The sequence below is a fragment of the Sylvia atricapilla genome, chromosome 3, assembly GCF_009819655.1.
Source record: "Sylvia atricapilla isolate bSylAtr1 chromosome 3, bSylAtr1.pri, whole genome shotgun sequence".
NCBI classification, from domain to species: Eukaryota; Metazoa; Chordata; class Aves; order Passeriformes; family Sylviidae; genus Sylvia; species Sylvia atricapilla.
Window position 1 is genome coordinate 40,493,841 of NC_089142.1, and position 27,559 is coordinate 40,521,399.

General features: G+C 39.8%; 1 protein-coding gene across 2 annotated transcripts; it reads right to left on the bottom strand.

Annotated features, from left to right (window-relative positions):
• Positions 1–566: 566 nt before the first annotated feature.
• Positions 567–26,379, bottom strand: PNISR (PNN interacting serine and arginine rich protein). Of its 2 annotated transcripts, XM_066315175.1 has the most exons (12): positions 26,253–26,379; positions 13,658–13,776; positions 12,238–12,423; positions 10,186–10,409; positions 8,325–8,511; positions 7,869–8,059; positions 7,090–7,227; positions 5,970–6,069; positions 5,211–5,264; positions 3,763–3,933; positions 1,155–2,256; positions 567–913 (listed from the first exon to the last, which is right to left on the bottom strand). In XM_066315175.1, exons 2-12 carry the CDS (start codon positions 13,743–13,745, stop codon positions 883–885), a joined length of 2,472 nt encoding a protein of 823 aa, XP_066171272.1. In that variant the 5' UTR covers positions 13,746–13,776; positions 26,253–26,379; the 3' UTR covers positions 567–882. The 2 variants fall into 2 exon arrangements, with proteins under 2 accessions (XP_066171272.1, XP_066171273.1); XM_066315176.1 differs by lacking the exons at positions 567–913; positions 1,155–2,256; positions 3,763–3,933; positions 5,211–5,264 and adding an exon at positions 5,340–5,365 and having other exon boundaries at positions 26,253–26,377.
• Between the last annotated feature and the right edge of the window lie 1,180 nt (positions 26,380–27,559).

A 27,559-nucleotide genomic window follows, 5' to 3' on the forward strand; every position in this document is an offset into this window, starting at 1 on the left:
CTTGTGACACCAAGAACCAGCTTTAACATTCAGTACGCATTTAATGCAGGTGCCAAAATGTAAAGTTAACCTATTGTCAGCTTTCCAATGTGTAGTAAGTGACATTTATAAACATACTCCATAAAACTTCTAAAATTCTGAGATGTGTGTAATATCCCTGAACATCCAAAGATCTCTCTGAAAACTGGGTGAGGAATATAGTTCCAGAGCTTAACACTGCCACATGAGATCAGTCAATCGCACATATTCCTAATGGGGTTCAGTCTGTTTAAGTATAGCTTGTATTACAGTGACCCATATTTGATACACACAGCATATAGTATGAGCTAGACCAAAAAAAAAAAAAAAAAAAAAAAAAAAATCAATTACACATATCTAAAGAAAAATAAGATGTCTTTTCTCTGTTCTTCCACACCCCCAAAAAAGTAATCTCATCATGTCCATGGATTACAAGTGTTTCACGTTAAATCTTTTTCAAGTACTTTAAAAATCTGTTATACCAAAAAAGCTGCCTTTTTCCTTTTTTTTAAGTATCTACCATTTACCACAAAATTCAGGTGCAAGAATTTTAAACAAAAAATGAACTAAAGAGCTTTATTGACATCACAGTACATTCAATAGTAATTTTAAGAACATTACAGCTGAAAGAGAATGGCCTGTTTTATAGTCTTAGTAAGCACTACCGTTCTTGAAAAAATGTAATACAAAGAAATCCTAATAGGTATTTAATTCTGAGCAGCATTTGGAAAAAATACACCTATTTACACATAAAAAAAAGGATTCTGGTTTCACCTACATAGCCACAATGTGCCTCTATAATGAGACAAGCCTTTTATAACTCATGGAATTTTTAAACGTCATAGCACTGGTGCCATAAATTCCTCAGCGTTTACGATGAAGAGGAGTTGTTGATCTGAAAAATAAAGGAAAAGGGGGAAAAAGTTAATCGGAAAAAATAAAAGACCCCCAAACCCACACACAGTTTAGGCTTAGTAATTAATATTTTTTAAAGATTTTCCAAAGTTACTTTTGCCTAAGACAAAAAGTTTAATAAATACCATACTTTATTAAAAAGTTCATATGCCGTACACATGAAGACGAATATAAAAAAAAACTTTTTAAAAGTCAGACAAAATACTTAAAAAGTATACTACCTTGATCGTGACTTAGACTTGTGTTTGCGGCTTGCCTTCTTACCAGACCTTTGAGATTTCTCCATGGAGCATGACCGAATATGCTTCGATTTCTTAGCCTTCTTTTCTTTACTACTTCCTGGTGATTCAGAACTACTCCTTGCACTAGATTCAGAGCCTGATCGTTTTTTGCTATCTTTGGTAGTAATTTTTTTGCTTTCTTGTCTGGAATCCTGTCTTATTATTTTCACACATATGGAATCACTGCGAGAGAAAGTTCTTTCGCTGTCTCTTTTTCTTTTTAATCTACTGTCGTCATGATTGCCAGACTTACTTTCTTTTTCCTCTTTTTTGGGCTTATCTTTTCTTTTTTCCTGATCTCTCTCCCTTTCTCTGTTCTTTTTTTTGTCTTTATCTACACCTCCACCCTGCTCCTTCTTCCTTTCTTGATCTTTACCCTCACTTTTATGTTTGTGCCTATTTCCAGTAGGGCTTCTACGCTGGTCTTCAGCTTTACGTCTGTCCCTGCTCCTGCTGCGGCTCGCGCGGTTGGCTCGCCGGTCTCTTGAGCGGCTGCCGCTTCTACGTCTATCCCAGCTTCTCTCTCTCGAAGGACTCCGATTTCTCCGCCTCTCCCCTCTTTCAGCACTGTGATTTCTACTAGATCTTCTCCTTTCCCTTATTTTCTCCCTGCTCCTACTCCTCTCTCTCCTGTTTCTGTGGGAGTAACTCCTGCTTCTACTGCGCCTAACTTTATGTGACGGCGTCCTACTGCGGCTGTGTCTCTTCTTCCTTTTGGGAGAAGAAGAGCGTGAAGTGCTACGACTACTACCTGAGCTAGTGCTATATGATGAACTGGATACTGTGCTGCTACTGCTGCTGCTCCTGCTATTGCTGCTGCTGCTACCACTGCTAGAGCTTCTCGACCCATTCCTTCCTGTCCTCTCTTTACCCTCTTTCTTGAGCTCTACATCAGGTGCAATTGCATTTGGAGATCTCTTCTTTTCATGAACCATATCTGCTTCAATTTCTTTTGCCTCCTGTGATGCTAAGTTACTGTTTTGTTCTTTGTTGATAAATTCATTCATCTCTTTAGAAATTTTTTCATTTTGTAGCTTTTCTTCTGAAAAAAAGAAGTATCCAGGAAAAAAATGCAATTAATTTGGAGCAGTATGTCAGTAATTTCCACACCATTACACTGACAAAAGCAAGCACCTCTCATAATACTTATAATTAAAACACTGCCACCATACTGACTACTTAACAAACCACTTTTTTTTCTTGTAATTTCTAGAAAAGTTGTCCTCTTGGTTTATACAAAGTGTAGAGCCCAATCATTCTAGAAGTCTTGATGTTACTTCATGTTTTAGTGGTTTAAGACGAAGTTCTCAAACAAATATCCTGGAACACCAGAACTCTCAAACTGATCTACACACATGACTTTTTCCTTCTGCAACCTTCCTGCATACCTGATTCTCCCTTTCTCCTTCCTACAAGACTCCTCATCAGTACAGCAGGAAGTACTGATGCTTTCTGCCTTTCTTTGAGCCCCATTCATCTGGGTTCAAGGATTACTGTCTGGTCTGAGAAGTTGCATTTCTCATGTAGTGAGACCCTCAGAGCATTTCCCAGAGGTTTCCAAAATAAAATTATTTTTATTCAACACAGGATCCTTTGCATTACTGCCAATTTTACCTCCCCATTTTAAATCGAATCCCAAAAAAAAATCTGACGTACATTTTTTGCCTAAAAAAGGCCTTTTGATGTGGGCCATCATTTCCTGAGTTAATTTAGGGAATAAAACTGCATTCGGAAACCCGGAGTGGTCCAAATGGCACCTAATAGTCAAACTTAACCCAGAAAACAATTCCAGCTGGTCCCCAACTTATTGGGCAATACAGCCAGAGGCCAGTGTATGTTAGAAGATGCTATATTGTCCAATTGAAATCTTCTGCCTTTCCAAAACACTGCTACAAATGAGACTCTGCACTAGCTTTCTTCAGTATTTTGGATGTATAGAATCAGCTGCTTTACACTCCAGTTTTTTATTTCTGCAAATAGTCCCATGGAAATGTCTCCACACTGATATCCTGCACTAGGAAGACAGAGGTCACAGGCCACCACTCAGCCACTCTCCATACGGCTATCCTGTTATGCATACATCTTCCAACGCTCCGAGACAAGAATATTAAGAAAACCGTAAGTTTGGCTAGTCCCGCCTTTTATTAAGGGCTCCATATGTGTTATTTTCAGACCTTTAAATAAAAAGTTAAAGGAGAAACCCAACAATTTTAAGTTCTATCATAACAGCACCTTCTCCTCCAGCCTGTGAACTTGGTTCACAACTTCTTAACATTGCATCTATCTCTAGACAGCTCTTCAGGGTGACCGTGCTGCCCTTTTGGCCTACATTATTTGTACGAAAGGACAAACCTTACCTTGTATGGAGAAGCAGAAGTAAATCACAGGGTTTTGGGGGGTTTTAAAGTTTGAATTAAAAATACATTAATTATAAATTTAGCTTAGTAAGTTTTTTTGTTTAAAACATGTTTCTTTGCCATCAGTTTACATACACTAAATAGTAAACTCCATATACAGTGGCACAGTAAGAAGACATTGTATGATTTACCTTCTAGCTGTTTTTCTAGAAGTAGTTGCTGTTCTCTCTCTTTTCTCCAAAATGCTTCCTGTTTTTGCCTTATTCTGTGCCGTAATTCCTCATCATCAGTATCAGATGATTCAGAGCCTCTGTCACTCCTCTCATCTTCACTGTCTCCTGATCCATAACCACCCAGTCCACCTGCGTGCATAAAGTCCAGTCTATCACGAGGAAAGATTAAGCTTTGTTCTTAATACTTCTGTGAGGCAAAGAGGAGAGTAACATTGCCCTTCCTTCACTTCCTCGTCTCTGAAGAAGTCACTTTAGTCTGGTAAGTGCCAGGGCTGTTTGCCAGTGTGTTCAAGGCCCCCGTATCTGCATTGATGGTCACTGTCTGCTTCTACTCCTTCTGGAACAGCTTGTCTATTTTCAGCAAGCAACCACTGTGACCATGGTACTTTTTTCCATTGTATGGAAAGGCAAAAAAGCTCCCTGTGGAGACTGTAACAGTGCCTGCCTCTGTATCAGCAATGGGACAGAAAATGCCTGGGATCTTTCCCAGAAGACATCTCTGAAATGACTTCAGCTGCCTCCATAGTCCAAGGCTACAGAAATTCTGAATGCCATATCAATTTTTTCATATGATTTAGAAAACACTGCACTTTGACAGGAGGTGGAGGTGGTATAGAAACAGATTCTCTTCTCCCCCAGAAGTATTGGTAACTACTGGACTGATAAAGATAAGGCCAATTTAAGCATCTGACATGGATTTCTTTCAGTCTGAGGTCCTTAGGATCTTTACTGAGTGAGTTTTGAAACATGAATACTTGTGATGAAAACATTCAATCTAATTCATCAGTATTCCATGTAATGAACACATAACTGATCACTGACACTGCTGCAGTACATTTTAGATGATAAAAGTCATGTTGAGAGAAATTTCTTGCAGTTGTGTCTCAAGCTGGAATTTCAATCTCTCTTTCCTGTGTTGTTTCTGGCAGTATATGATATGGGAGCCTTTGTGCTTTTCAATAAAATAGTAATTACAAAGATTATAATATCTTTATTTATACATTTTCACATTACTCTTCTATCAATTTTCCCCTCTGGTTTGCATGGATCAAAACAGAAGAAAAGTATGCAATAGTATTCCTTTCTTTGAAGGCTGCAGTCTGCTTCTGAAACTATCATACTTTGAAAAGAAAATTTATCTAAAATTTTTATGTCTTTTCAAAATTAGGGCAAGATTCTCATACACTAAATCACACTGCCTAGTCCTTTACTCCAGCAACTATCCCATTTATATACCAGTAGGAACACCTGTGGAACAAACAAAGGTGCTGATAATGATAATGTTATCAGAAAGTGACCCATACTCCCAGGCAGTTAAAATCTAGTTTCAAAATGCAACTTCTAGAAATGCAAGGCAAAAGTGAAACTCCCCCTTAAGCCCTCTCAAAAATAAGGAACATACTTACCGAGTCCAGTGAGGGAAGCCAGTGCACTGGACTGTGCCAGCTGTTTTGCAGGAGCTTTGTATCACATCAACAACAGGAACAACATGTTAACACAAATAGCCACGATTTCATAGTCATGAGTCTATGGTATTGTTAAATCTACTACTATTGCTGTTCTTTGGAGGGAGAGAAGAAACATTAAAAACGCATCATCCATTTAAAACCACTTCTAGATTTTCTGACCATGAAGATTTATAATTTAACTGCAAATTAACTGTGAACAGAAAAAGCCCAAATATATACTCATTAATCACTTTCCAAGTTACAGCATCTGCACATAATTTTCAACTTCAGTAGTTACATACTTAGATTAACTGTTATGTTAAAATAATCTGTTCTGTAAGTACAATACATGTTAATAGCAAAATCAAATTAATTACTAATTGAGGACTCAAAGTTCATCTCTTTTCACTTCTGAACAGCTTTGAGATAAAGGTGATAGTAGTAAGAAACAGCTACAACTCAAGAGCCATTGACACACAGGTACCATTTTAACTGAAATGAATTGTATGAAAAAAATGGAATAACTCAAGTAACTCACAATACACTGCACAAGACGACAGTACATGATTACTGGATTTGAACTCTACCAAGCTGGATGCATTATACTGGAATTGTTCTTGAGGGAGAACTATGGAGGTTAAATGTTCTAAAGACATGCAAATACAGAATTTTTGCAGAAAAAAATCAAAAGAAAAAAACCTCCCAAACCCGGCATACCTTTAGTTGCTTTACGGTGAACATCTTTGGCCACATAATAGATTTCTTCATTTGTGACATCTAAGAGAATCTCTGTCAGCAGCATTTTTGTCAGCATCATCTGAAAAAAATTGCAAATACAATTAAAGGCCAAACACCTTGAATAAATGCTGCATTCAAATTATATCCACACAGCTTCACTTCCTTTGATGACTATGGAAGTGGTCTCCTGCACATTTTATTTAATGACTTCTTTCAAGAGACACGACTAAAAAACAAAAAAAAGATTGAAGCTGTTTAAATGTGACCTGATTTCACAACTTTAAAATTTCCGTTTTGACTGTGAACTGTGTCTGCGTGTACTGCACACAGCTATCCAGGACACTGATCCTAATGCCTAAGATGATATAACAAATGAATATGTAAATCAGAAATGTACTTAGAGTGATTCCAATTATTCTTTCAAAAAATAAAGAGCACTCTTCTGACTGGTATGCTGCCTGTAAAGATCATCAGAGGTTACTTATATAGCATCTTATTATTACATATTTTTTACAAAAATCGAAATGGTGGTAGCTAGTTCTCCAAGTCATTTATGTCTGGACACATGCTCTACAAAAATATATTAATCGAACTTAGTAGAATTCAGGGCCTTAATTAACAAGGAATCAGTTAACTGAGATTTCAAAGTATGAAGGTTGCACAGACACAGTGGAACTGTTGTTGATCTAGGATTCAGGGTTGTAGCACTTCCCCCTGCAAGAATACGTTTCTTAAATTTCCTTTCACAGGAACCTAGGTTAAAGCACAGATTTGAAATGGGTGCATTCAATCACTAAAAGTTCTCAGAAATTTGATAAGTGAAGCAAAAATCATAGGATTAATAAAAATCAATGCAAAGATTACAGTTATTACAGTCTTTCACTATTGTGGTAAATATGAGTTATATAACCAATATCCTTGTTTCTATGAGAAAGACAGCATTATGAAGAGACATGCAAATATAACCCTGCTTTACTGTACAATGCATGCTGTACCTCTACTGACAGTATCAGGCATAGGAAAAGTGATTTACTTTGATATGCCTGAAAAACATGAGCATTTAAACAGAAGGACTTAGTGAGAACTACATTATTAATACCATTTGATACTCCTTTTCTTCTTCTGTCATTTCTGGTTCACTCTGCTCCTCTTGAGGAGCTGGGGATGGACTCCTGCTGATTTTCCCAACACTTACAGCTTCTGTGTTTTCAGCATCTTCATCTTCCTCATCACTGTCCTACAAGAACAGCATGATATATTTCAGGAAAAACTTATATATCAAGCTCCTTAGTTTCTATTTGTAATAGTCAGCTTCATTTACTTTGTACTGAAATCTGTATTACAATTATCATAAAATAATTTATTTTCTCCCTTCCTTAAAAATATGCAGGCACCTGTACCCACACAAGCTAAGGAAGTACTTAGTTGTCAGTTCCCTGCCAGACATGTACTTTGGACTACAAACAAGATAACTGCTAAAATGAAGGCAATGCAAGATTTCCTAAACTGGCTCAGTTTAGCAAATACAGGTATCTGATTTTTTTCAGCTGCTGATTTGGAATTCTGACTTTCAAAGGCTCTGTATGTTCCAAAAGGTAAAAAAAAAAACCCAAAAAACACAACACCCTAAAAAAAAAAAACCAACAAACAAGTCCAATTTCATCCTTGTTTCTTTGCTATTACAGATCAAATTATATACTTTTAGCCATTAAAATTTCAAAACATCAAGTAATTATCAACAGGGCAGCAGCTTAACCTTACTTAAAACAATAAAACCAATGAGGTAATCAGGACACAGAGTCTCTCCTTTGAAGAGACGAAAAAGTTGATACCTTTCAGGAAATACAAACCTGAGCAAAACCAAACCCTTCTACTTACAAATTTACTTCTCTGAGGTAACCGTGGGCCATCCCCTTCTTCAGCCTCCTCACTTTCCTTTTTCTCTTTTTTAGACATCTGTGAACGTTGCTGTTCCATTCTCTCTTTTTCCAATTTTTTCTGTTTTTCTCTTTCCATCTTTTCCAGGCCCTCACGAATCCAGGCAGGTAGAGTTCTACGCTTCACAGCATCTACATAAGCAAGGTTTACAGTTTTGCAAGATGAAAAAACCTTCCTCCCAAAAGAGGAATAAAAACATCGCCAAAACAAAGACATAAGCCCCCCACCCCCATCCAAAAAAGTCCCACATCTGATTGTGGGGAAAAACCATTTATAATGGCTTTTTCTTTCCCTGCTCTTTTACTTTCTATTAAAAAGGGAAAAGTCTTCAAATCTTGCAATTCTTTAGAAAACACAGCTTTTACATTTTTTCATTAAGGAGTGGTTAACATGTACCAATCTGGGGAGGCTCCTGCTTCACAGGCATCGCAATAGGTGAACGCTGTCGATCTCTGAACGAGGGTCTTTCCCTTCGATTTTGAGTAGGTGCAGGAGGTGCTGGAGGACCTGGTGGCCCTGGTGGTCCTGGCTGCCAATAAGGTGGGTGAAATCCACCTTGAGGTGGACCAAAAGCAGCCCCATGCTGAAAGAGTAATGCAGTTTATTTTTCTTCACATGGTAACACTAAATGCAGCATGTGAGCATGTTGGTCTACAAAAATCCATGCAAGCAGGAATCCATGATTTCTATGCTACTGAGATCTCTCAATTTCTTTTACCGCGGTCCTCAAGAAACAAGTTTCTATTAAATATTTAATGACTAAACTTAAGACTTAAGCAGGGATACTTAAACTTGAAAGGGCTTCAAACCAACCTCTTTTCATAATGTGCTAAACACTAAGCTCTATAATCACAATCTATCTTCTTCAGTTCCGTGGCAGCTTAGCATCAGAGCATGCAGTTAAACAGTGTACAAAACTAAGATTCAAAAGGCTAGATATATTAGCAGTCTTTTAACTACAGCCTGAGAACAAAAATTTAAAGTTCAGCCTTTTATTACGTAAGAATTTTGCACTGTGCACTTTTCAGTAAACCTTCACAGGTCTTATTAATATGGTTGATGAAATCATTAAATGGATAAATATGCAATTTTAGTACAGATTCTGGGTTCTGGGCAATCTGTATAAAATCCAAAAGTCTTAAGTCTTGAGGCATATATGAGGAGTTTTTTATTTCAATATTTACTGCCCAGAAATGCCTAATGAAACTATTTAAGAGAGTGTTTAGAAAAAAGGGTATAGTATCAAATATTCTACTGAATAGTTAAGTCCTTTGTACTAAAGTATTCTCCACTACAATTTCAGGTTCAGCATCTCTCTTTCCTTCACTATGAAACAAATTTTGTGTAGTATTTAGAGAGGTTAATTTTAAGTTTGTCCCATGACAATAAACAAAAATTATAATAAACTCATGTATTGAAAAATTATTGGTACCCTATTTAACAATACTGTTGAACACGTGAATTTTTAAGAGACAAAATAATCTAGAAGATAAAAATAGCCTAGAAGACAAAAAAAAATTCTGCCCATATTCCCTTGTACTTGTTTATGAACAAGACGTAGGTCTTTAAACAGATAGTTTGTCATTTATATCAGGAGTTTTGAAAGAAAAATACTGAAAATAGAGGGAAGATACAAAACTTGTTCATGTTTAAAGATCTGTGCAATATGCCCTGCTATCACTAGTGACAAAACCACCTACGTGTTTATTGTACTGTACAACTTATATGCCAGAATGAAGAAAAAAGTGGATATGGATTTTTTTTTTTTTTAGAAATACCATTGTTTATTCAAAGAATCACAGTAGATAGATACGGAAAAAGATCAATGGATCATCCAGTCTATCTCCCTGCAAATACAGGACTGTTTCCTGTGACATGTTATCTAGCGTATTTAAGCATAATCTCTCTGAACTTTATTTTTTTTTTCTTTCTCCTCTTTTCTTCTTTTTTTTTTAACACAAAGCTGCATAATGTTAATTTATATACTGGAACACAGTGATTCATTTTTATACTGAGACAACAGCCATTTCTCATTACTACTGTAGAAAAAATAAAACTCTTTGGCCTTTGAACAGAACTGAGAACTCTAAAGTCTCTTCTGTCAAGTGTTTGATTAAAATGCATCTTAGCAGATAACAGATTCTGTAGATGTTTGCAGAACTGAAGAATGAAAGTCGCCGCTAGATGAGATTAGAGGAACACATCCATGGAAGGGACTCTGCGTGACTACAATATTAAAGCAACAAATATGTTTCACCTGATAGTCAAACTGGTTCACTGGCCCCATTGCAAAGTTATCAGGAGGTCCCCCAAAGTTGTGATTGTTCTGGTTAAACATATGCCTGTTGTCAGGAGTAAATTCCCCACTGTCCTGACTGTTGCTGTCTTCAGATGGAGGAACAATTTCCATTTGACCTGGGGTTGGAGTCATCCACTGCTGATCTGGAGGTGGGTGAGGGGGTTGGTGAGGCATTCCCCATTCTGTTTAGGATTCAGAATACAATTCAATACCAAGTTAGTATAATTTGTATGAGTCACCAATCACTCAGTGTTCTTGTATTTATCACAAGGTTCCTCAAAGCATCACAGATGGTAAAGCAATGAAGAATCATCATATCTGCAGATTATATTCTACTGTCTCAAAAATTTCTTCAACTAATTGAAGGAAACACAAATAGACATAGCTGAACTGAAACATGCATTAGGGGAACAGAACTGGACAGGCACAGATCTCCTGTAAATTGGTTTTTATAAATTTCTAGTGATAGTGAGTTCACTGCAAGACTTACAAATTGTTTAAACTGTTAAAAACCTGCTCCTACTTCTCTATGTCAATTTTGAAGGCTATAAAGGAACTATTTTACTATTTTGCATAATAGACTTGAAATACCTGCTATGGAAAGAAAATGGTTTTGTAAGCAGCAGTACCACTGAAACCTGTGCTCCAAAGTCTGCAGTCCTGATAATGGATGATTTCTTGGATTACCCAATATCTAGCAGAGGTCCTAGGATAAGCTATAGTCATAAGCCCTCAAACATAGGTTGCAACTGGCTGACAGAGTGAAAAGGACCTAAGGAATGATTTAATAGCTCGTGTGGCCATAATTTTTGACTGACTCCTTAAAAGGGCAAATTTTATGTGCACTATACGGATATTTACAGACCGTGACAGAGCTGCCTTATAACTCCCACAGAACTACAGAATTAGCACCTAGCCTCTCAGGTTAATTCCTACCTTCCATCCAGTCCTTTAGTACATTTTTTAAATTTTTACTGTCCTTTCCATCTGCATCATAATTGGATCCATTACTGTAGCAACTAAAAAGTGTTACCATAGCTTTTCTATTTCTGTGAAAATTTCTACTTATGTTACAGAAATACAGCTAGAATACACTTTGCCACATAGAAAAGTTAAAAATTGTTACATGTGCCTCCAGTAACTTGTAGCCTAGTGCAGGCAGATGAAACCTGATGGCTACCTCCCTTTTATTATGCACGTGTAAGTACTACCAATAACATATTAAGCCTACTTACATTAAATGTTGCATTTCAATAAATTTAGATAGTGACAGTGAAAACTGGGAGTGTTATTCTTTCAGTCATTAACAGAATCAAGCATGAAGTGCAGTTTTCTCCCAAACAACTGAAGACATGCACATATGCTTACTAACTATCTTGTTCATATGCTTCAAATTGCATTATAGCATAGTGTCATAACTCAGCTTTCAGAAAACAATTTCAGAAAAAACCCAGCTTTCAGAAAACAATTTCAGAAAAATTCTTTCAGAAAATAACCTGTTTCTATCCCATTCTTATTTCCAGTAGTATCTTGTTAAGTCTTAAAAAGAAAATTATTTTTGGAAAAAATGAAGTTTCGAGGAAAATAAAAATTACTGAAAACAATCGATACTAACAGAAGCATCCAATCAACTTTAGCTTACAATGAGTGAAAAAGGCTGACAATCAGATATCTAAGTTAAAACGGGTAAATCCTAAGTATATGAAATGTCATAACGTATTTTTCATACAGAATTTTGCTGATCTCCCTTTTTAAAGATTTTAAGACACCTAAAGCGAGCACGAGTTATACTGTGAACTCATTTTACATGTCAGGTTCATGTCAGAAGTAGGTATTACACTACAGGAGAGGCAACAGTAGCTCTCTAAGTAGGAGCTGTGATTAATAAGTCAACTGGTAGTTCTGCATTTTGAAGCCTGAGGGACAGGGCATGTTTACATCAAAAAATGTCTGACAAGAATAAAATGAAGAAACATGAAAAAAAAGGAATGAACAGGAAGGGAAACAAACCCGGCTGCCACATTCTGTTGAAATTGGGATCCCCCTGAAAATTATTATGGTTGTTTGGACCAGATTCTATTCCTGAAATATCCTGTCCGTTTGGCATCATTCCTTGTTGTTCCACTACATTCTGTTGCCCTGAGGCTTCTCGTTGAGCAATCCATGCTTGAGCTAATGCAGCCCAGTCAATCTGGCCTAAAATAAACAGAGGAAGTTAAAAAGGTTAGAACTCACACGTCTGAAGTTTAACACTGTTTCTCAATTACGTGTCTTATTGCTCAAGATAAACGGGCAACATTTACCTTTAGCAAGCACTGTGAGCACCATTTAAACTTATTTAACAGTGTACAGTAAAAGAAACAAAGCAAATGTCAATGTACAGACTTGCTGAAGTACAGTTTCTCTGCACATGCTCAAAATGTCATAAGGCAGATTATTTTACATTCACATTAGTACTAAATGTGTGGTAGTAATGCACTTTTTTCATAGGTGAGCTAATTTTGACATCAGAAATTAATATACATATCTTTAAATTATAAATTCATTAAGATCTGAGAGTCAAAAAGATACACAGTTAGAAAAATAATATTCCATGTACATTCTTTGTATAACTCTTGCCATATTTTATGTTACAGTTCTCTCTCTGACAGTTTTTTTTTTTTTCTTTACTGCCATTCCTACTAGTAAATAAATAAATTGCACTCTCAGATAAGAACACTAGTATGTCTTCTGATTATTATCAACTCAGGAAAACTCTCCAGTGAATTTAACAAAAATTAAAGTGACAGTAAAACCTGTATGCCTGATCACTTTGCCTTAGTATTAAATACACATCTGCACTTCATCCATTTCTCTATTTCTCTTGATATTTTGAATTGTACCTCATTCTCAATTTAAGATATATTCTGTTCTACTGCTTAAAGCATTTGGTGGTTTTGGTGAGGAAAAAAATTCCAAACAAGAGGTCAAGATTATCACTGCTGTAACCTAAATCAAGAACCATATCAGTCTTCCAATGAGGTTTTTGCTGTATACATAACCTGCATTAATACTTCTGCCACACAGGTACTGAATAAAAAAGCAGATTCTCTCAAACAAAGGATTTAGCTTGGCTAAAGAACTGACAGGGATACAGATCTGGTAAATGAGGTCTAAATGTTGACCTGTATGACTGGTGGTAAAATGTTGGTAATTTGTGTAGGATAACTCAGGTTTCTTGCCTGTATTTGCATATTATCTATTAACCATGTGAAAACATTTGGAACCAATGTATGCTTTTCATGTTTTCCAGGTAAGAAAAGCATCATAAATGTATTATCTTGAAAGCAGCTACGAAGGTAACTATGAGTCATACTCTGTTATGAAGATTCAAAAATTTAAATGACAACACATAAAAAGAATTAATCCATAAAGCTTTCTATATACTTACTTGGATCTTGCTGGTGTTGAAATGACTGCATCCACTGCTGTTGGTTCAATGGCCATTGCTGCCAAGGTTGTCCACCTTGATCCCACATCTTTTAAGTCTTTATATAGTCTATATTTCAACTAAAAATAATAGTTGTATGTTTAAATAGATGCCCATGAAATATCAAATAACTGAAACTTACATAACTGCAGATATAGTTAAGCCTTGCAAAGCAAGCTGAAGCAATGCTGGCTTAGTATTTTAAGCTGGAGGAAATGGTTCATCCTTTAGAGTAATATCTGAAATATTACTGTAAGATTTCAGGAGTCTAGTATGCTCTCTCTGTATGTTCACAAAGAAATTAACTATCAAATGACGTTCAAGGAGAGATATGACAAGTTCGTACGACAAGATCTCATCTGGCAATAAATGCAAGTCAATAAATAAAGCAAGTCAAAATATAGAAGGCATGACTGGTATCTTTGCCTGCTTCTTAGGGAGAAGATGTGTATTTCTCTAAACAAGTGTCATGCAAGGCTGTTATGCAAGACAAAAGTCACCAAATGGTAAAACACATTGTTAATGATTGCACAGAACTGCACATGTACAAGACAGTGCCCACATGCATGCTGTGCATTGTACAGACTCATTTTCATTTCTAAGTAACATATACCTTCAAATCTGAGAAAGAAAAATAAATATGACCACACCATTACCACATCGTCCCTTAAAATCATGAGAAACACTTTTTGCCGTGCCGTATGCATCCTCACTGAGCAGGCAGCAGCAGCCCTAGATCCAGATGGCAGGCAGCAGTGCTCCCCAGCCTTCTCAGAGTGAAGCTCCAGGGCCAGCTCTGTGTGGGTTTGATGAGGCTCAGCAGTGCAGGCAGGTCTGCTCACAATGGCACACCAATTCCTTCCAGTCATTCGTACCTCCAGCACACCCTCAACCTGCTACACATGGAAGGCCTGAGAACAGGCACCTGCATTGCTCCATACAGCTCCTCCAAAGACAAACACCAGGCTGAGTTTTGGGAACACTTCACTCCAAAAGCTGTTCACAAACACCAGTGTGGGTAGGAATGCACTGTGACCCCCACTGTCCTACCCAATCTGTTAGGAACTTCTCAACAGGCTTTCTACTCAACGAACATATATCCTCATGGAATTTAACGTACAATCCATGAGTTCACACTATTAAAACATCAAGCGTGTCGGTTGCTTCAAACACTCCAAACTTAAAGAGAAAAATTCATTCCCTGAGGTCACAGGAGCAGCACACAGGACCCAGTCGTGGCTCACAGCCAAGTGCAATACAGAATAGATGAATAGAGCCTCTCTGCTTCAGAGCAAACCAGTTCAAAGCAGCCAGTGCCACTTGGGTGGCCAGCCAGGACCAACCCCAGTGGCTCTGAGGGAGCAGAACACACACACCCCTCAGCCAGAGCCTGCTCTCGGCACATGGACAGAGCTGCTGGAGTGGAACCTGCCCCCAAAGGCACCTTGTGCTCGCCCGCTCACACTGGGAACTGCATGACTGCATAGGGAGAGAGCATCACTCTACCAAAGTGCAACACACAAAGAGCTGCACTCACCATCAGGGGCACTGGGCCATACAGAGATGAACATAAGCTTGTATTTTGCATACCTCCGTCAAATTAAATATTTTATCTGAAAAACTGTAGATTGCCTTTGTTTTGAGACTTACTGTCTCAAACTCTTACTGTCAACACTGTACAAAAATTACACATGTGGCTCTGAAACATTCAGTTGCAAATGCCTGGGGTGGGGGCCTTAAACAAGACCGAATCAACTTTGGCAGCAGGGGGAGTATTGGGCAAAACCTACCTAACACTTCATTAGTTTCACTATCTTTTCTTGCAAAACTAGGTAAGGAGACTTTTTACCATTTCATGAACACTTTTATGCTATCAAAACCTTTATTAAATGAAAATGTCACTCCTTCTTTCACATTTTTATCTGTACCTAAGAAATTAACTTTTTTACACCAGTTGAGTGTACAGGTGGCTACTAATGCACTTAAAGGAACATTTTATCTGATCTCTTAGACTAGCTCTCCAGGTATTCATAGACACATGTTTCATACACAAAGTATGAGGAAGCAACTGCAAATACTATTTGCACCCTGAAGTAAGAAAAAGGTAAGTAAATGTTTCTTCCTTCCCTCAGTTCATTTTTCCATCCAGAAAAAAATTTTTTCAAATGTTAAAATAAACTTGTTTACATCTTAAAAGTTATAAGAATTGGGGTTCAAGACTACTTCACAACCTCATGGTGCCTCTCCCTTTGTTTCTAGCTGTTAAATCCCACTAGCAATAATACACAGGGATTTCACTAATTCTGGTAGCCCTTTTTCAGCTCAATATATAACATGTTGCAACAAGTTTGGGGAATTACACTAAAATAAACTCAGCAAAAGGCTTATTTTTTTCACTAATAATTTATAATTAATAAAAATTTATAAGACAGCTCTGCATATAACAATGCAAAAAATATTTAAACAGTTAAAACCCAATTTCTCTTATCAAAGTGTAACAATATTAAGACCACTTCTACAAATGTAACTAAATTAGAACCTCCTACACACAGCTTTTATGTGATAGGATTAGATGAGATTTATTTTTACTGGACTGGCTCTACCTCTGTCCTAAAATCTTCAGTATTCCATATTTTTTAAGCATGTTCCAGCTGACACAATTATATATCTATTTCTCAATTGAAATTGACACTTAGTAGTCTTTGTCCACTTTTCTATGGCCACTTCTTTTTCTTGACTCTCAGGCCTTGGTCCTCCCTATGGACAAACTGAAGCACTTGTTTAGAACATTAACAAGGTCTAAGGCAACAAATGCCTCCACATCTCACTAAAACCTGCCCTCAAGACAGTAACTGCCTTATTGTTTTACAAGGTATTCAAATAAATCTTGTGGGAAAGATGTATTACCTCGCAGCTTGTACCAAATGGCATCTGAAATAGTGACCAAAGGATAAAGCAGACAGGCAGTGACCTCAGACAGCAGCAGCCCTCATTCACCTCCTGGCTGCCCCGTCAGCAGTGATATACCCTGGGACACCGAGGCCAAGTCCACACTCCTACAGAAAGTGGTGCTGAAGGATCCCACCATGTTTCCCGTTAGAGAACAGCACTGACCCAGGCCACCTCACACTCGAGGTGCTTCCAAGCACATCTCAGGTGTCAGCATGGACCTGAGACCCCACAGGCAGTCAGGACGTGTCCAGTCTAGTTTGGAAGGTCAGAGGCTTTCACTCAGTGCCAGCTGCTGCAGGGCCAGAATTAAAAGCACAGCTGGGTTTTAGTTGTTAGCATACATAGCTGCTTATCCACTGCTCTGCAACATAATATGGCCCAGTCTTCAACTTGCCCTAGAGAGATTATCTCACCTTACTACTGCTATTCTGGGGAGAGAAATCAGGTGGGGAAGTGCAAAGCAATAGGTCAAGGCATGGAGCTGGTTTCTATTTTGATGCACAACGTTATGACAAGACAGCAAAAACAGTGTAAAACCCTAAAGAACTTCAACATTTGATAAATTCAATTTCTGCCACTCCAAGTAAACTAATATTAAATCACTGCTATTTGAAACAGCTAATTTTAGTTTGTGAAATGTATTTGAAAGCTTTCGATTCTATATTGCATTTTTATTTCTATGGTTTTCCTGAAGAAATATTGATTTTCATAGGTCGGCAACTATAAAATATGCTGGCTCTCAAGTACACAGATTTATTACCAAATTAAGTGTAAAAACATTCTTCACTAATCAGAAATATGTACTACACAAACACTTAGGCAATGACATCACTTATTTTATGCAGTTGTACATGCAGAAGCCCTTTTTCAAATATGATGTGAAAACTGTCCAAAACTATGTTGTGTTTATTTCAACTCATCTTCCTTATTGAGCAATGTTTGCTTTATAGAAACAGGAATTGGATATGGAAGGAATAAAATTCTCACTCGAAAATGTTTATAGAAGTAATCTTAACATAAACAGGCTAAAAGAGCAGGTCATATGTATTCAAAATTTTTAGCATTGAAGACTAATGTGTGGCTCAGAGCCACTGAACAGAAGAGGTTAGTTCTAGAGCCTCTCTCTCCGTCGTGACCTGGAAGAGCAGGACACTGTCATTTTCTGCGAAACAGACACCCCTGCCTTTTAGTTCTCCACTGATTTTCCTGCATTTTCTCCAAGTTTTCACCAACTGGTACAAGGTAAACATGAAAAAGGTACTTGATATAATTTTTTTTCATCTACTACAGAGTGGCTACAGGTATTTAAAGATGGTTCATTGCCTTCAAAAACTGTTCTGCTAAGCACTGCAGTGTCTAATAGTTTCATCTGCTTTTAAGTTTCAGAGGCAAACTCCCCTGGTTTTAGCTCTTAATTTGCAACAGACATGTTCTAAAAGGTAACTAAAACAAGCACTTATTTGATATTACCCTTTTTACATAAAGACAATGTAACTTTGTATTCTGCTTGTGAAACTTTACTGAGTATGCAAGGACTTTCCAACAGACATCACTGACAGTTTCCTTCCTAGTGATGATATTTTAAAGGTGTCAAAAATAAAAACAGATCAAGTCAAATCATACAGTAACAAACAAACCAGATGTGAGAGTTACCAAAGCAACGCTTTTTGAACCTCAGGCCATAAACAGAAAAGGGCACAAACTACTTCACAAAGAACTCACAAAAGACAGTGGAGAAAATGTAACTAGTTCGCAATAATTCTAAAATTACTGCAAGGTATTCACCTCCAATACCAAGGCAGGGGAGGAGGAAACGAACCCAAAATCAAGGACAATGCTTCTAACCCACCAAACCAGTAACTTAAAGGCTTGAAACAACTGGAACCTCTTGTACTAATGCATTTGACAAGAAACAACCTGAGACAGAAGTAGTAATTAATAACGGAGGAAAGAGACTTGAAGTCCTCTCCCACTAACTAAAATCTACACTGACAAAGCTAACGATGCTGCCACACAAATAATAAACAACTTTTTATTTCTTACAAGTTCCCAAATCGGCATCACCTGAAAGAAAGAGGCTTCACCTAATGCAATGGACAGCTCTATTTCCCATCAGTGACCCAAGGCCAAATACACGGCAGAACATCCAAATCACAGAAACAAGCTTTATTTCCTACTGAAGTTGGACGGGAAGGAGATGAACACTGCCTCAAATTAACTCAGTTCAAATGTTAGCAAGACACTTAGTAACAGAGGAGCCTCAACTGAGCAGTCATTAAGACACCCTGATTCTGACATCACTAGTGCATATAACAGTTTTGAAAAGGAATAGGTTCAAAGAATGGATCCATTTTAGAGGCACCTACTCACACAGGAAAATGCAGATACTACCCCTCCTTAGGGTTAAGGTTCTTTTACTTAGCTGTTCTACCCTCCAATTCAGTTGGACATAGCCTTTTTTTCTGTCCTCTCTCCCTAGCACACACACAAGTAAACAAAAGAACATTTATTGGTGCTTCAAGAGTTGTTCCCTGATGTCAGATCACAGAACAGGAACCTGAATCTATTAAAAATCTGTTTACCAATGAAGAAACAGAAGCCAATTCAGGATTCTTTTTGTTTTATGCAGAAGCACAGTCACATGAGCAAAACACCCCATCAACTCACATTTCATTTCAGTTACACGTATTTAACAGACTATGGGAAGTTCACATTATCTCAAAATCCTGCTGGAGTTCTTAAGAGCAAACACGTTCTGAAATATTTTCTTTCATTTGTTGGATTTTTTTCTTTTTAAATTAAATTTCTATTCAAAGGCTGGACCTTTGAAATCTGCTAGAATTTTATTAAAGCAAATTACTGGTATGAAAATGTGCCACCTTGATAGGATTGCTAGTGAGGGCTCCTCTGCTGATGATAAAAGCTGAGACAGCAACACAGATAGGACTTACCTTAATCACCATCAACCTCTGAGAGCCAATAGCACTCAGAAACATTTAAATGTGGTGTCAAACTCTCTACCACTCTACTTAAACTAACTTTTCTTTGGGTAAAGACAAAGAACACATTTTTAAAGGCACCTTTCCACTGCCCTCCTTGATTGTAACATGCATCCCAACTACAAATTACACCTCGATGTTAACCTGTTCTTACAGGGAAAAAAGGCATCTCCTTCAACCTTCCTGTAAGCATAATAAGATATTGTCCAGATATAGCACACACTGAAGGGCACACATCTGGAAGGTACTTACCAGTAAACTATCTTGAGTGACAATTCACAAGCTCATCTTTAACTCTGGGAGACTCCCCAAAGCACTTCCCACAAAACACAGCTATCTTGAAGCAAATTCCATATTTCCACACCAAGAGGAATATACTCTGTCAAGGAGAGCATGGTTTCCTGAGAATTCACCAATGGCACAGTGCTCAGTGAAGACCCTTGATGTCAAAGATGGGACGATCTTTTAGACAAGGCCACCAACAGAACTTGAGCACCAACAGGTTTCCTCAGCTTCCTTGGACAGCCCTACCTCAGCAGATGGACAGTGTAACCCAAAATCCATTACCAGTTCAACAGCACTCCTGCAGAGCTGTGTTCTGACCTCTCAACAAGGAAGAAGAGCAGTCTTAGGGAGAAAAGGCTCAGTCCTGGGAATGTCAAAAGACAAAGCCTACTTGTCATCCTGGAGATAGTATCTTCCTTAAATGCCTTATGACATTGGCTGCAGCAGAACTTAAAAATATCAAGAAACTCCCCCTGGAAAGATAAGCAAGATCTGTCCCCACACAAAATTTAATACAGCTAATGCATGAAAGGAATTGCTCCAATTCATGCAGCTAGTGCCAGACAAGAAGCACAGAGACCAAGGAACTTAGCTCAGCTCCAGAAAAGCATCAGGAACATAACTAACCATACCAAGCTGTCCTGATGAGTGCATCTTGCACACACTTTCTTGCTCCTTCTAAGTAATTCCCATCATTCTGACAATTGCTTCTTCCCCATAAGAATGTTACACACCATCCTAACTATGCAGAACACCTCACAGCTCAGCAGCTTCTGCAGCAGATACAGAGATTCTGAATGGCTTGCCATGAAATTCAGGAAAGTGAAATATCTTAGAAATGAGAAAAAAAGTAATCTTTGGAATATGAAATCAAGTATTTGTTAGAACCTAGACTATCTCAACTCCAAGAAATCAGGAGACATGTTGAGACATGCTGGGAGTCATGCTATAACTAGAAGGAGAGTGGCACACACCTTCTGCCATGTCATGAACTGAAGAGACCAAGGTTGGGAACTCCTGCATCCAACATCAGTATCAGTATTGGACCTGATTTTTAGGGGCACAGTCTGGTGGTGTGGTTTAGTCAATGCTGTAGACAGGCGGACTAATGGTTCTGGAACCCACAGATCCCTCAGCCAATAATCAAGAGTCTTCTGATACTGAGGGGAGGCTGCTGCATCACCTTTCTGATCATGCTACTCATCATTCCTGAAGACCAGGTCAATATATGACACAAGATGGCCTGACAACTTTTACTTGCATACTGAACTCTCAACACAGCTACACAGCTGCAGGAGTTCTTCTGGTGACTAAAGATCTTGTCTTGCAGGCAGTCCAAACTGGCATTGCATTTAGCAAAGAAATGTCCACCATCTAAATAAACAAGGAAGCTGAAAGAGCAGGCCATCATGCATACCTGGAGAATCCCTACACAGCTTTGTCTTCCAAGGTTTAAAGACAACACACTCTTTTGCACTCTGTTCACAGGTCAGGTATCTTGGCAAAAACCAAACAACAAAAAAAAGCTAGACAGATGTTCCACATTCTCTAAGATAACCTGACAGTGCAGCCATGACTTTTTTACTACATTTAGGTCTACATGGCTGATGGGAAAGACCCCAAGAGGAAGGAGTCCTGGTCTGTAACAAACTGCAGTTACTGGTTTTGAAACAAATTATAATCATTAAATTATCAGTGTCATTAGCTAGGTAATCTTTTGGTGTTGAGTTCAAGACAATGCAAGCAGCAAAGGCACATTAATCTCTGATGCTCTTTGTAGAACCTGGGCTACAGAACTCATCCATGTCACATATTGAGAAGGATCTCAAAAGCATCACATACTCTGTGGGCAGTTTCTTTATCTCATATTTAGACTCTGAAGGTGAACCTAAAGGAAAATGGAGATGTTTCAGGAGCAGAGCTCCTTGAAAGCAATAGCCTGATTTCTTGATCTTTCATGTGGACGCGTTATTCTAATGTAAGGCTTTTACCTTTCATTCATTCAAGGTAGCTGGCATTGTCTGTGAAATTTTAGCACAGTGACTGAAAGCTGATGATGAGTTTCCCATGATGAATTTTGTGGAACTGTCCAGTTGCAAGCAGGATAAATCTAATCCTACATTCACCCCACCAGGACCAAAGTTAGTAGAAAGACAGGAATAAGGCCAATACCTCCAAGAGTTCAAGCTGAACAAGTGATGCTGGAGAGCTGTTTCCTCCCTCCCTTTCCTCCCACTATACTATTGCTTAAACAGGGCCATAGTAGCAAGGACATCACTGATGAGGTTGGAAGGACTAGTGGATAAATACTCTAGTGGATACAACACCAACAGTTCACATAGTACTCCCAAAGAATTGGAAAGAGCAGCTCATCCATGGTATTATCAATACCCAACCAAGTTGGAATCCAAAGTCAATAATAGCCACATATTCTACAAACTCCAAAGCTATCTACTTCAAAATACTCCAAACTGGAAGGAAATGTAAACTGAGCACTTCTTCCATGACTATGTCACTGGAATGAAAGATACTTTTCTGTAACAATTTGTACATAAGAGGTGCAACCGAAGAGAACTGCAAATAAAAACCAGCTTTGCATACCCAAAGGAGCTCCCCTATGAAGCAGAAAAAACTAATGGAGAAAGGGTGTCACAAGAATTATCATCAGCTGGTGGTCTTAGCATAGGAGACCCAGGAAAGTCAGAACACTTCTACAGTTAAAAAGATGTGGAAGTCTGGAAAAGTGCTGTATCCTGTGCACTCACATAGGAACAAACCCTGCAAATTACTACAGAGGGGCTGCAGACACATTCACTCAGAGTCAGAACAAATGCATACCATCACTCAGACAAAAACATACCAGCTTTGATTTTACGTGAAAGAATTACTATTTACTACTACATTATACTTAGCTGTTGATTGGCAAATCAAATGTTTATGGCATGATTTAAGTCTGCAATAAATCAGAAAAAATTAAAGTAACTGTCTCGCCTGCTACGCTGTTTCAACCATTACACTTTCACTTGGCTGAAGACATACATCACGTAGGGCACCACCCTAAGTTGTTCCTGGTATTTAATGCCCAGCTTACTATCCATCTTTTCTCCTCCTGAGAGCCAGAAGCTATACCCATGTGCCTGCTGGGATCTGTCAGCATGACGTCAAGTCAAAAAACATGCAGAATCTTCCAGTTCCCTTATAGCTGTGTATCACTAAAATTTGCTCCACTGCATGTTTTAACATCAGAACTGTTCCTTCTCAGACTAAAAAATAGAGGCTTTTCAAATGTGTAACCAAGATCCAAAATACAGAATCAGAAATAGAACAGATGAAAACAGCTTGCTCAGTATCCATGAAGTTTTCCAGAACCTGGTTCACACATCAGTATGTCCGACTAATATTTACAATGCTGACAAGATGAAGCAGCATGAACAAAGGTCAAATAAAAAAAATAAAATAAATAAAACTAAAAGAAAAATTAAAAAGTACTGAGAAATATTCTTCAGTGAGTCACTCCAGCAGTACAGCTTCCAAGGTCTGTCATTTCAAACTTAAATCCACATATCCAGTGAGCTGAACACAACTCCTTTTTAAAAGAGCAAAAGGACCAGATATTGGCATCCAGGTACCATTTACTTGGTTTTTGTATTTCTAAGACATAAAGACAAACACATGACTTGATTATCATAAAGTACCAAAATCACTGCTCGAACATTTACTACCACAGAAACATTATCATAACTTAGGCATTCTAAGTCAAAACTCTACTGGGTTTAGGGGGGAAAAAAAAGTACAATGATTTTTTTGTTTTTTTTCACTTATCATTCCACTGAAAGTCCTGATTCAAGATTTTCAATTAGTCCTGTAACACAGCATTATCTTTTTTCTGAAGTGAATGGTCCCTCTGCAACTTCCTCTTCAGTGAACATGCTCTGCACAAAAATTAAGAGTACCAATAACAAAATAAACAACTACTCCTCGGTAGTCATGAGCACATATTACCCTCACCGATAAATACACTTAACACTTACTAAGGGATTAACTAGTGATGAAAAGTAAGAACACTTTAGTAACACCTACCCAAAATATTATTTGTCACCAAAAGCAGACTTAGAATCACCATTACCTCAGTCATGAAAAAAAGTGAGACTGGACACTCCTGTTCAAATTGTATCTTTGCATAATCCTGCAGCTAACTAAAAATGAAACATGGTTATGACTCCACTCTACCACTACAGCCTTTAAGGTGAGTTAACTACTAAAAAATTGTGGAACTGTGCTAAATTTGTGGACTCTTAAGCCCTACAACACCTCTGCGCCCAAAGTATAGAGAGCATTCTTAGCAGAGCAGGAGTTTGTATGTCATATGGGACAAAGACAGTACAAAGGAAGTCTTGTCATGGCATAATAGCAGAGATGACACAAGGTTTGCTGCTGCACCAAAAAAATTAAGAACCAGGAGCTGGTTTGTCAGCAATCCTAGAGACTTGTCCCCGGATAAAGCCGAGACTTTCAGTTCCCCTCTGTTCCACAGTCAGGGCTCCTGCAGCATCTGTCACCCCCACAAGAGCCATCTTTAGTGCAGCTGGACTCCAAAAAGAGGTTTCTTACTCCTACCAACAGCGCAGGTATTCAGCTGGACTGCACTGGTATCCATAACTCTGTCTTTGAAAAATAGAATGATGTTAGAACACTGGCTGCTGGTAGACATGCTTTAGGCTTTGAAGACCACCATTCCCCCTTTCTGAAGGGTGGCTGGCTCTGCTTTAAAACAAAGTCTCTAGGGAAAGACTTGTTTCCTGTATCCCACACCTTCCAACAGATTGTTTGCTTGAAAACATTTACAGGTGTAACTGTAAGAGAAGAAATAAGCAACCAAGGTGGCTGAATGCTCTGCATAATCACTTGTTACAGAAACTTAGCAAATTTCGGCTGGCACATCACAGAATTATCCAATGGTTTGGGTTGGAAGGGACCTTTGAAGACCATCTCATCCAACATCTTGCATGAAATGACGCTGCTGAAAGTTCAGTCCAACCTGATCTTGGACATTTCCAGTAGTGCACCTTCCTGGGAAACCTGTTCCACTGTTTCTCCACCCTTATCATAAAAAAATTCTTCCTTATGTTCAGTCTAAATCTATACTTCAGTTTAAAACGGTTGCCCCTCATCCAGAGGGACACACCTCCTGGTAACAAGTCTTTTACCATCTTTTTCATATAGGAAAGTACCTTTCATATCCTTTAGGTACTGAAAGGCTGCAATGAGGCCTCCCCAGAGCCTTCTCTTTTCCAGGCTGAACAACTCCAGCTCTCCTTGCCTTTGCCACTTTGCCACACTACTTGTGTCTTCTGTCTCCACAGAGGAGGGGTTCCAGCCCTCAGACCACTTTTGTGTCTCTACCCGTAACTGTAAAGCCTAGTACATCCCATTAAAATTCACTTCAACAAGTTTGTGGGATTGTCTAATGAAGTATGGAGAACCTGCAGGGATAAGTGCTGAAAGCAAAAAGGCTTTCAAACCCATCATCTGTTTGAGGATCCATTTAAAAACACCCTGCGCTTGCCAAGCTACTGGTCCAGGTATCTTACAAACGCCGCTGTGTGAATTTCAGTTCTCTGGAGCCCTCCAGTGGAACGAATTCATAGGAACGGCCACGAAACCCATGAAACAGCACAAATATCCCACAAATACATTTCATCCGCAGGAGCCAAGCTGCTGACACAGCCAACTACCAAATCCCAGCGCACATGTTGCTTCGCTAACCAGGCTACCGGCTAAACCAAGAAGACGCTCCGCCCGGCGGAACGCGGGCGCTGTTTCCCCGGCAGCCGGCGGCTCCCCGGCCCGGGATCCCGCATCCCGGGATCGGCGGCCCCGCGAGGTGGTGCGCTGGGCACCGGCCCCTCTCGGCCCCGCCGGAGCGGCGGCAGCGGCGCGGGGCGGCCCCGGGACATGCGCAGTGCCGGCCCCGGGCCCGTGCCCACGGGGACCCCTCCGGGGGGGCCGGCGCAGGACGGGGGGTCCCGGGGGTCCCCGCCAGCCCCCCCGCGCCCTCGCCGCGCATGCGCGGCGCGCCGCTCCCCCACCTCGGACGGGCGGCGGGGGAGGGCGAGCGGCTGTCGGCTCGTCCCTTCTCGTTCGGCCGCCGGTTTCCGCTGGCGGCGTCGCCGGTTCCTCGCTCTCGGAGAGCAGCTGCCGCCGCCACCGCGGCGCGCGGCGCCCTCCCGGTTCGGCTCGGAGCGAAGGGGAAGACCGGGTCAGCGACACCCGCCGGCCCCCCGGGAGCGCTGGCGTGCGCAGCCCGCCCCGCTACTTACGCGCTCCCTCGCCTCCCGGTGCCGCCGCTCCGCGGCCGCGCTGCCCCCGCTATCGCTTCTCGTCTTCACGGACAAGACAATATGGCGCCTGCTGGCGCTCACCCGGAAGTGAAAGTCGTCACGGTGCTGACCCTCGCCTGGCACACACCGGCTCCTGCCGCCGCCATCTTTGCTGAGGGCGGCGCTTCCCGTTTCCCTTGCCACGGCCGGGAGCGCCGAGGCCGCGCCGCCGCCATCTTTACTGCGGGCAGCCCCGCCGGGCCCGCCGCGGGCGGCGCTCCGGGACAGCCGCGGCCGCAGAGGGAGGCGGGGACGCGCTCCTGCCCTGGGAATCAGGCGGGATTCGCCTTCCCGTCTGCCGTAGTGTGAGGAGGCCTGTGCGAGGCTCATTAGCTCCGTGGCTCAGCGGGGAACTTCTAGTCAGAGTGAGATCCGTGTTTCCAGTACGGGGTCGACATGAAGTGTATAAAGCTGGTAGCTACGCGTGTAAGTGGACAGGCTTTGGGCAATGGCCCTACACTGAAATACATAATAGTAACTTCTGTGTTGCACAGCTACAGGGTGTGAGCATTCAGTCAGGACAGTGTATGGCTATCGGGAGTGTTTGTGAAGCAGGACAATTCTCCAAGTAGTTTATTACGAATATTCAAAATAATTTCTGTGAGTTCTACCTTGCGTTTTCCTTTTAAGGTATTAAAAAAAAATCATCTGCAGTAAACAGCTTTTGTATGGACACTGGAGATGATTCTGTAGGCAGGGACTGAGTAATTCCATTCCTTTGTGTGGAGCGGAGGTTTCCACTAGCTGGCACATTACTTACTGCTGGGATCACTGCCTTGGCTTTCTTCAGCGTCATGGATGTAAATGCCTAAAACATCCAGTCTCCCTGATCATAACATAAAGTGATACTAATACCCACACGAAGTAACAAAGTTAACTCTTATAAATCTACAGAGAACTGAAAGATTCAAGAAACTTTTGTAATGATTTCAGTGTAGGATTTGTCAGTGCCACTTAGGCTACATATTAGTGTGGGCTGAAGTGTTCTAGATTTTCCCCTTTTTGTGTCACGTGGAATGGCAGGATTGAGAATGCTCTCCATGAGCAGAAGTGTTATTTTAAGTCTGCCCAGTATTGACTCACAGCTGGAACTGTGGAGTGATGCTTATGGATGGACAAATTTCCAGCTGCTACTGAAACCGGGCATGTGAGGGAGTCCCACTCTTGGTCCTGTCTTATCACAGAATTACAGAACTCAGTTCTTGTAAAGGGAACAAACTTTATGCCCTTTGCTACAGAGGGTAAGG

Bases quoted from the DNA above. Each gene is read 5' to 3' on its own strand.
- PNISR (XM_066315175.1), bottom strand. From the start codon at position 13,745: ATGTGGGATCAAGGTGGACAACCTTGGCAGCAATGGCCATTGAACCAA. The intron at 8,512-10,185 runs GTGAAACATATT...TTACTCTTTCAG, and splicing joins TGAACCAGTTTGACTATCAG to CATGGGGCTGCTTTTGGTCC. The intron at 8,060-8,324 runs GTACATGTTAAC...TTGCTTATGTAG, and splicing joins GCAGGAGCCTCCCCAGATTG to ATGCTGTGAAGCGTAGAACT.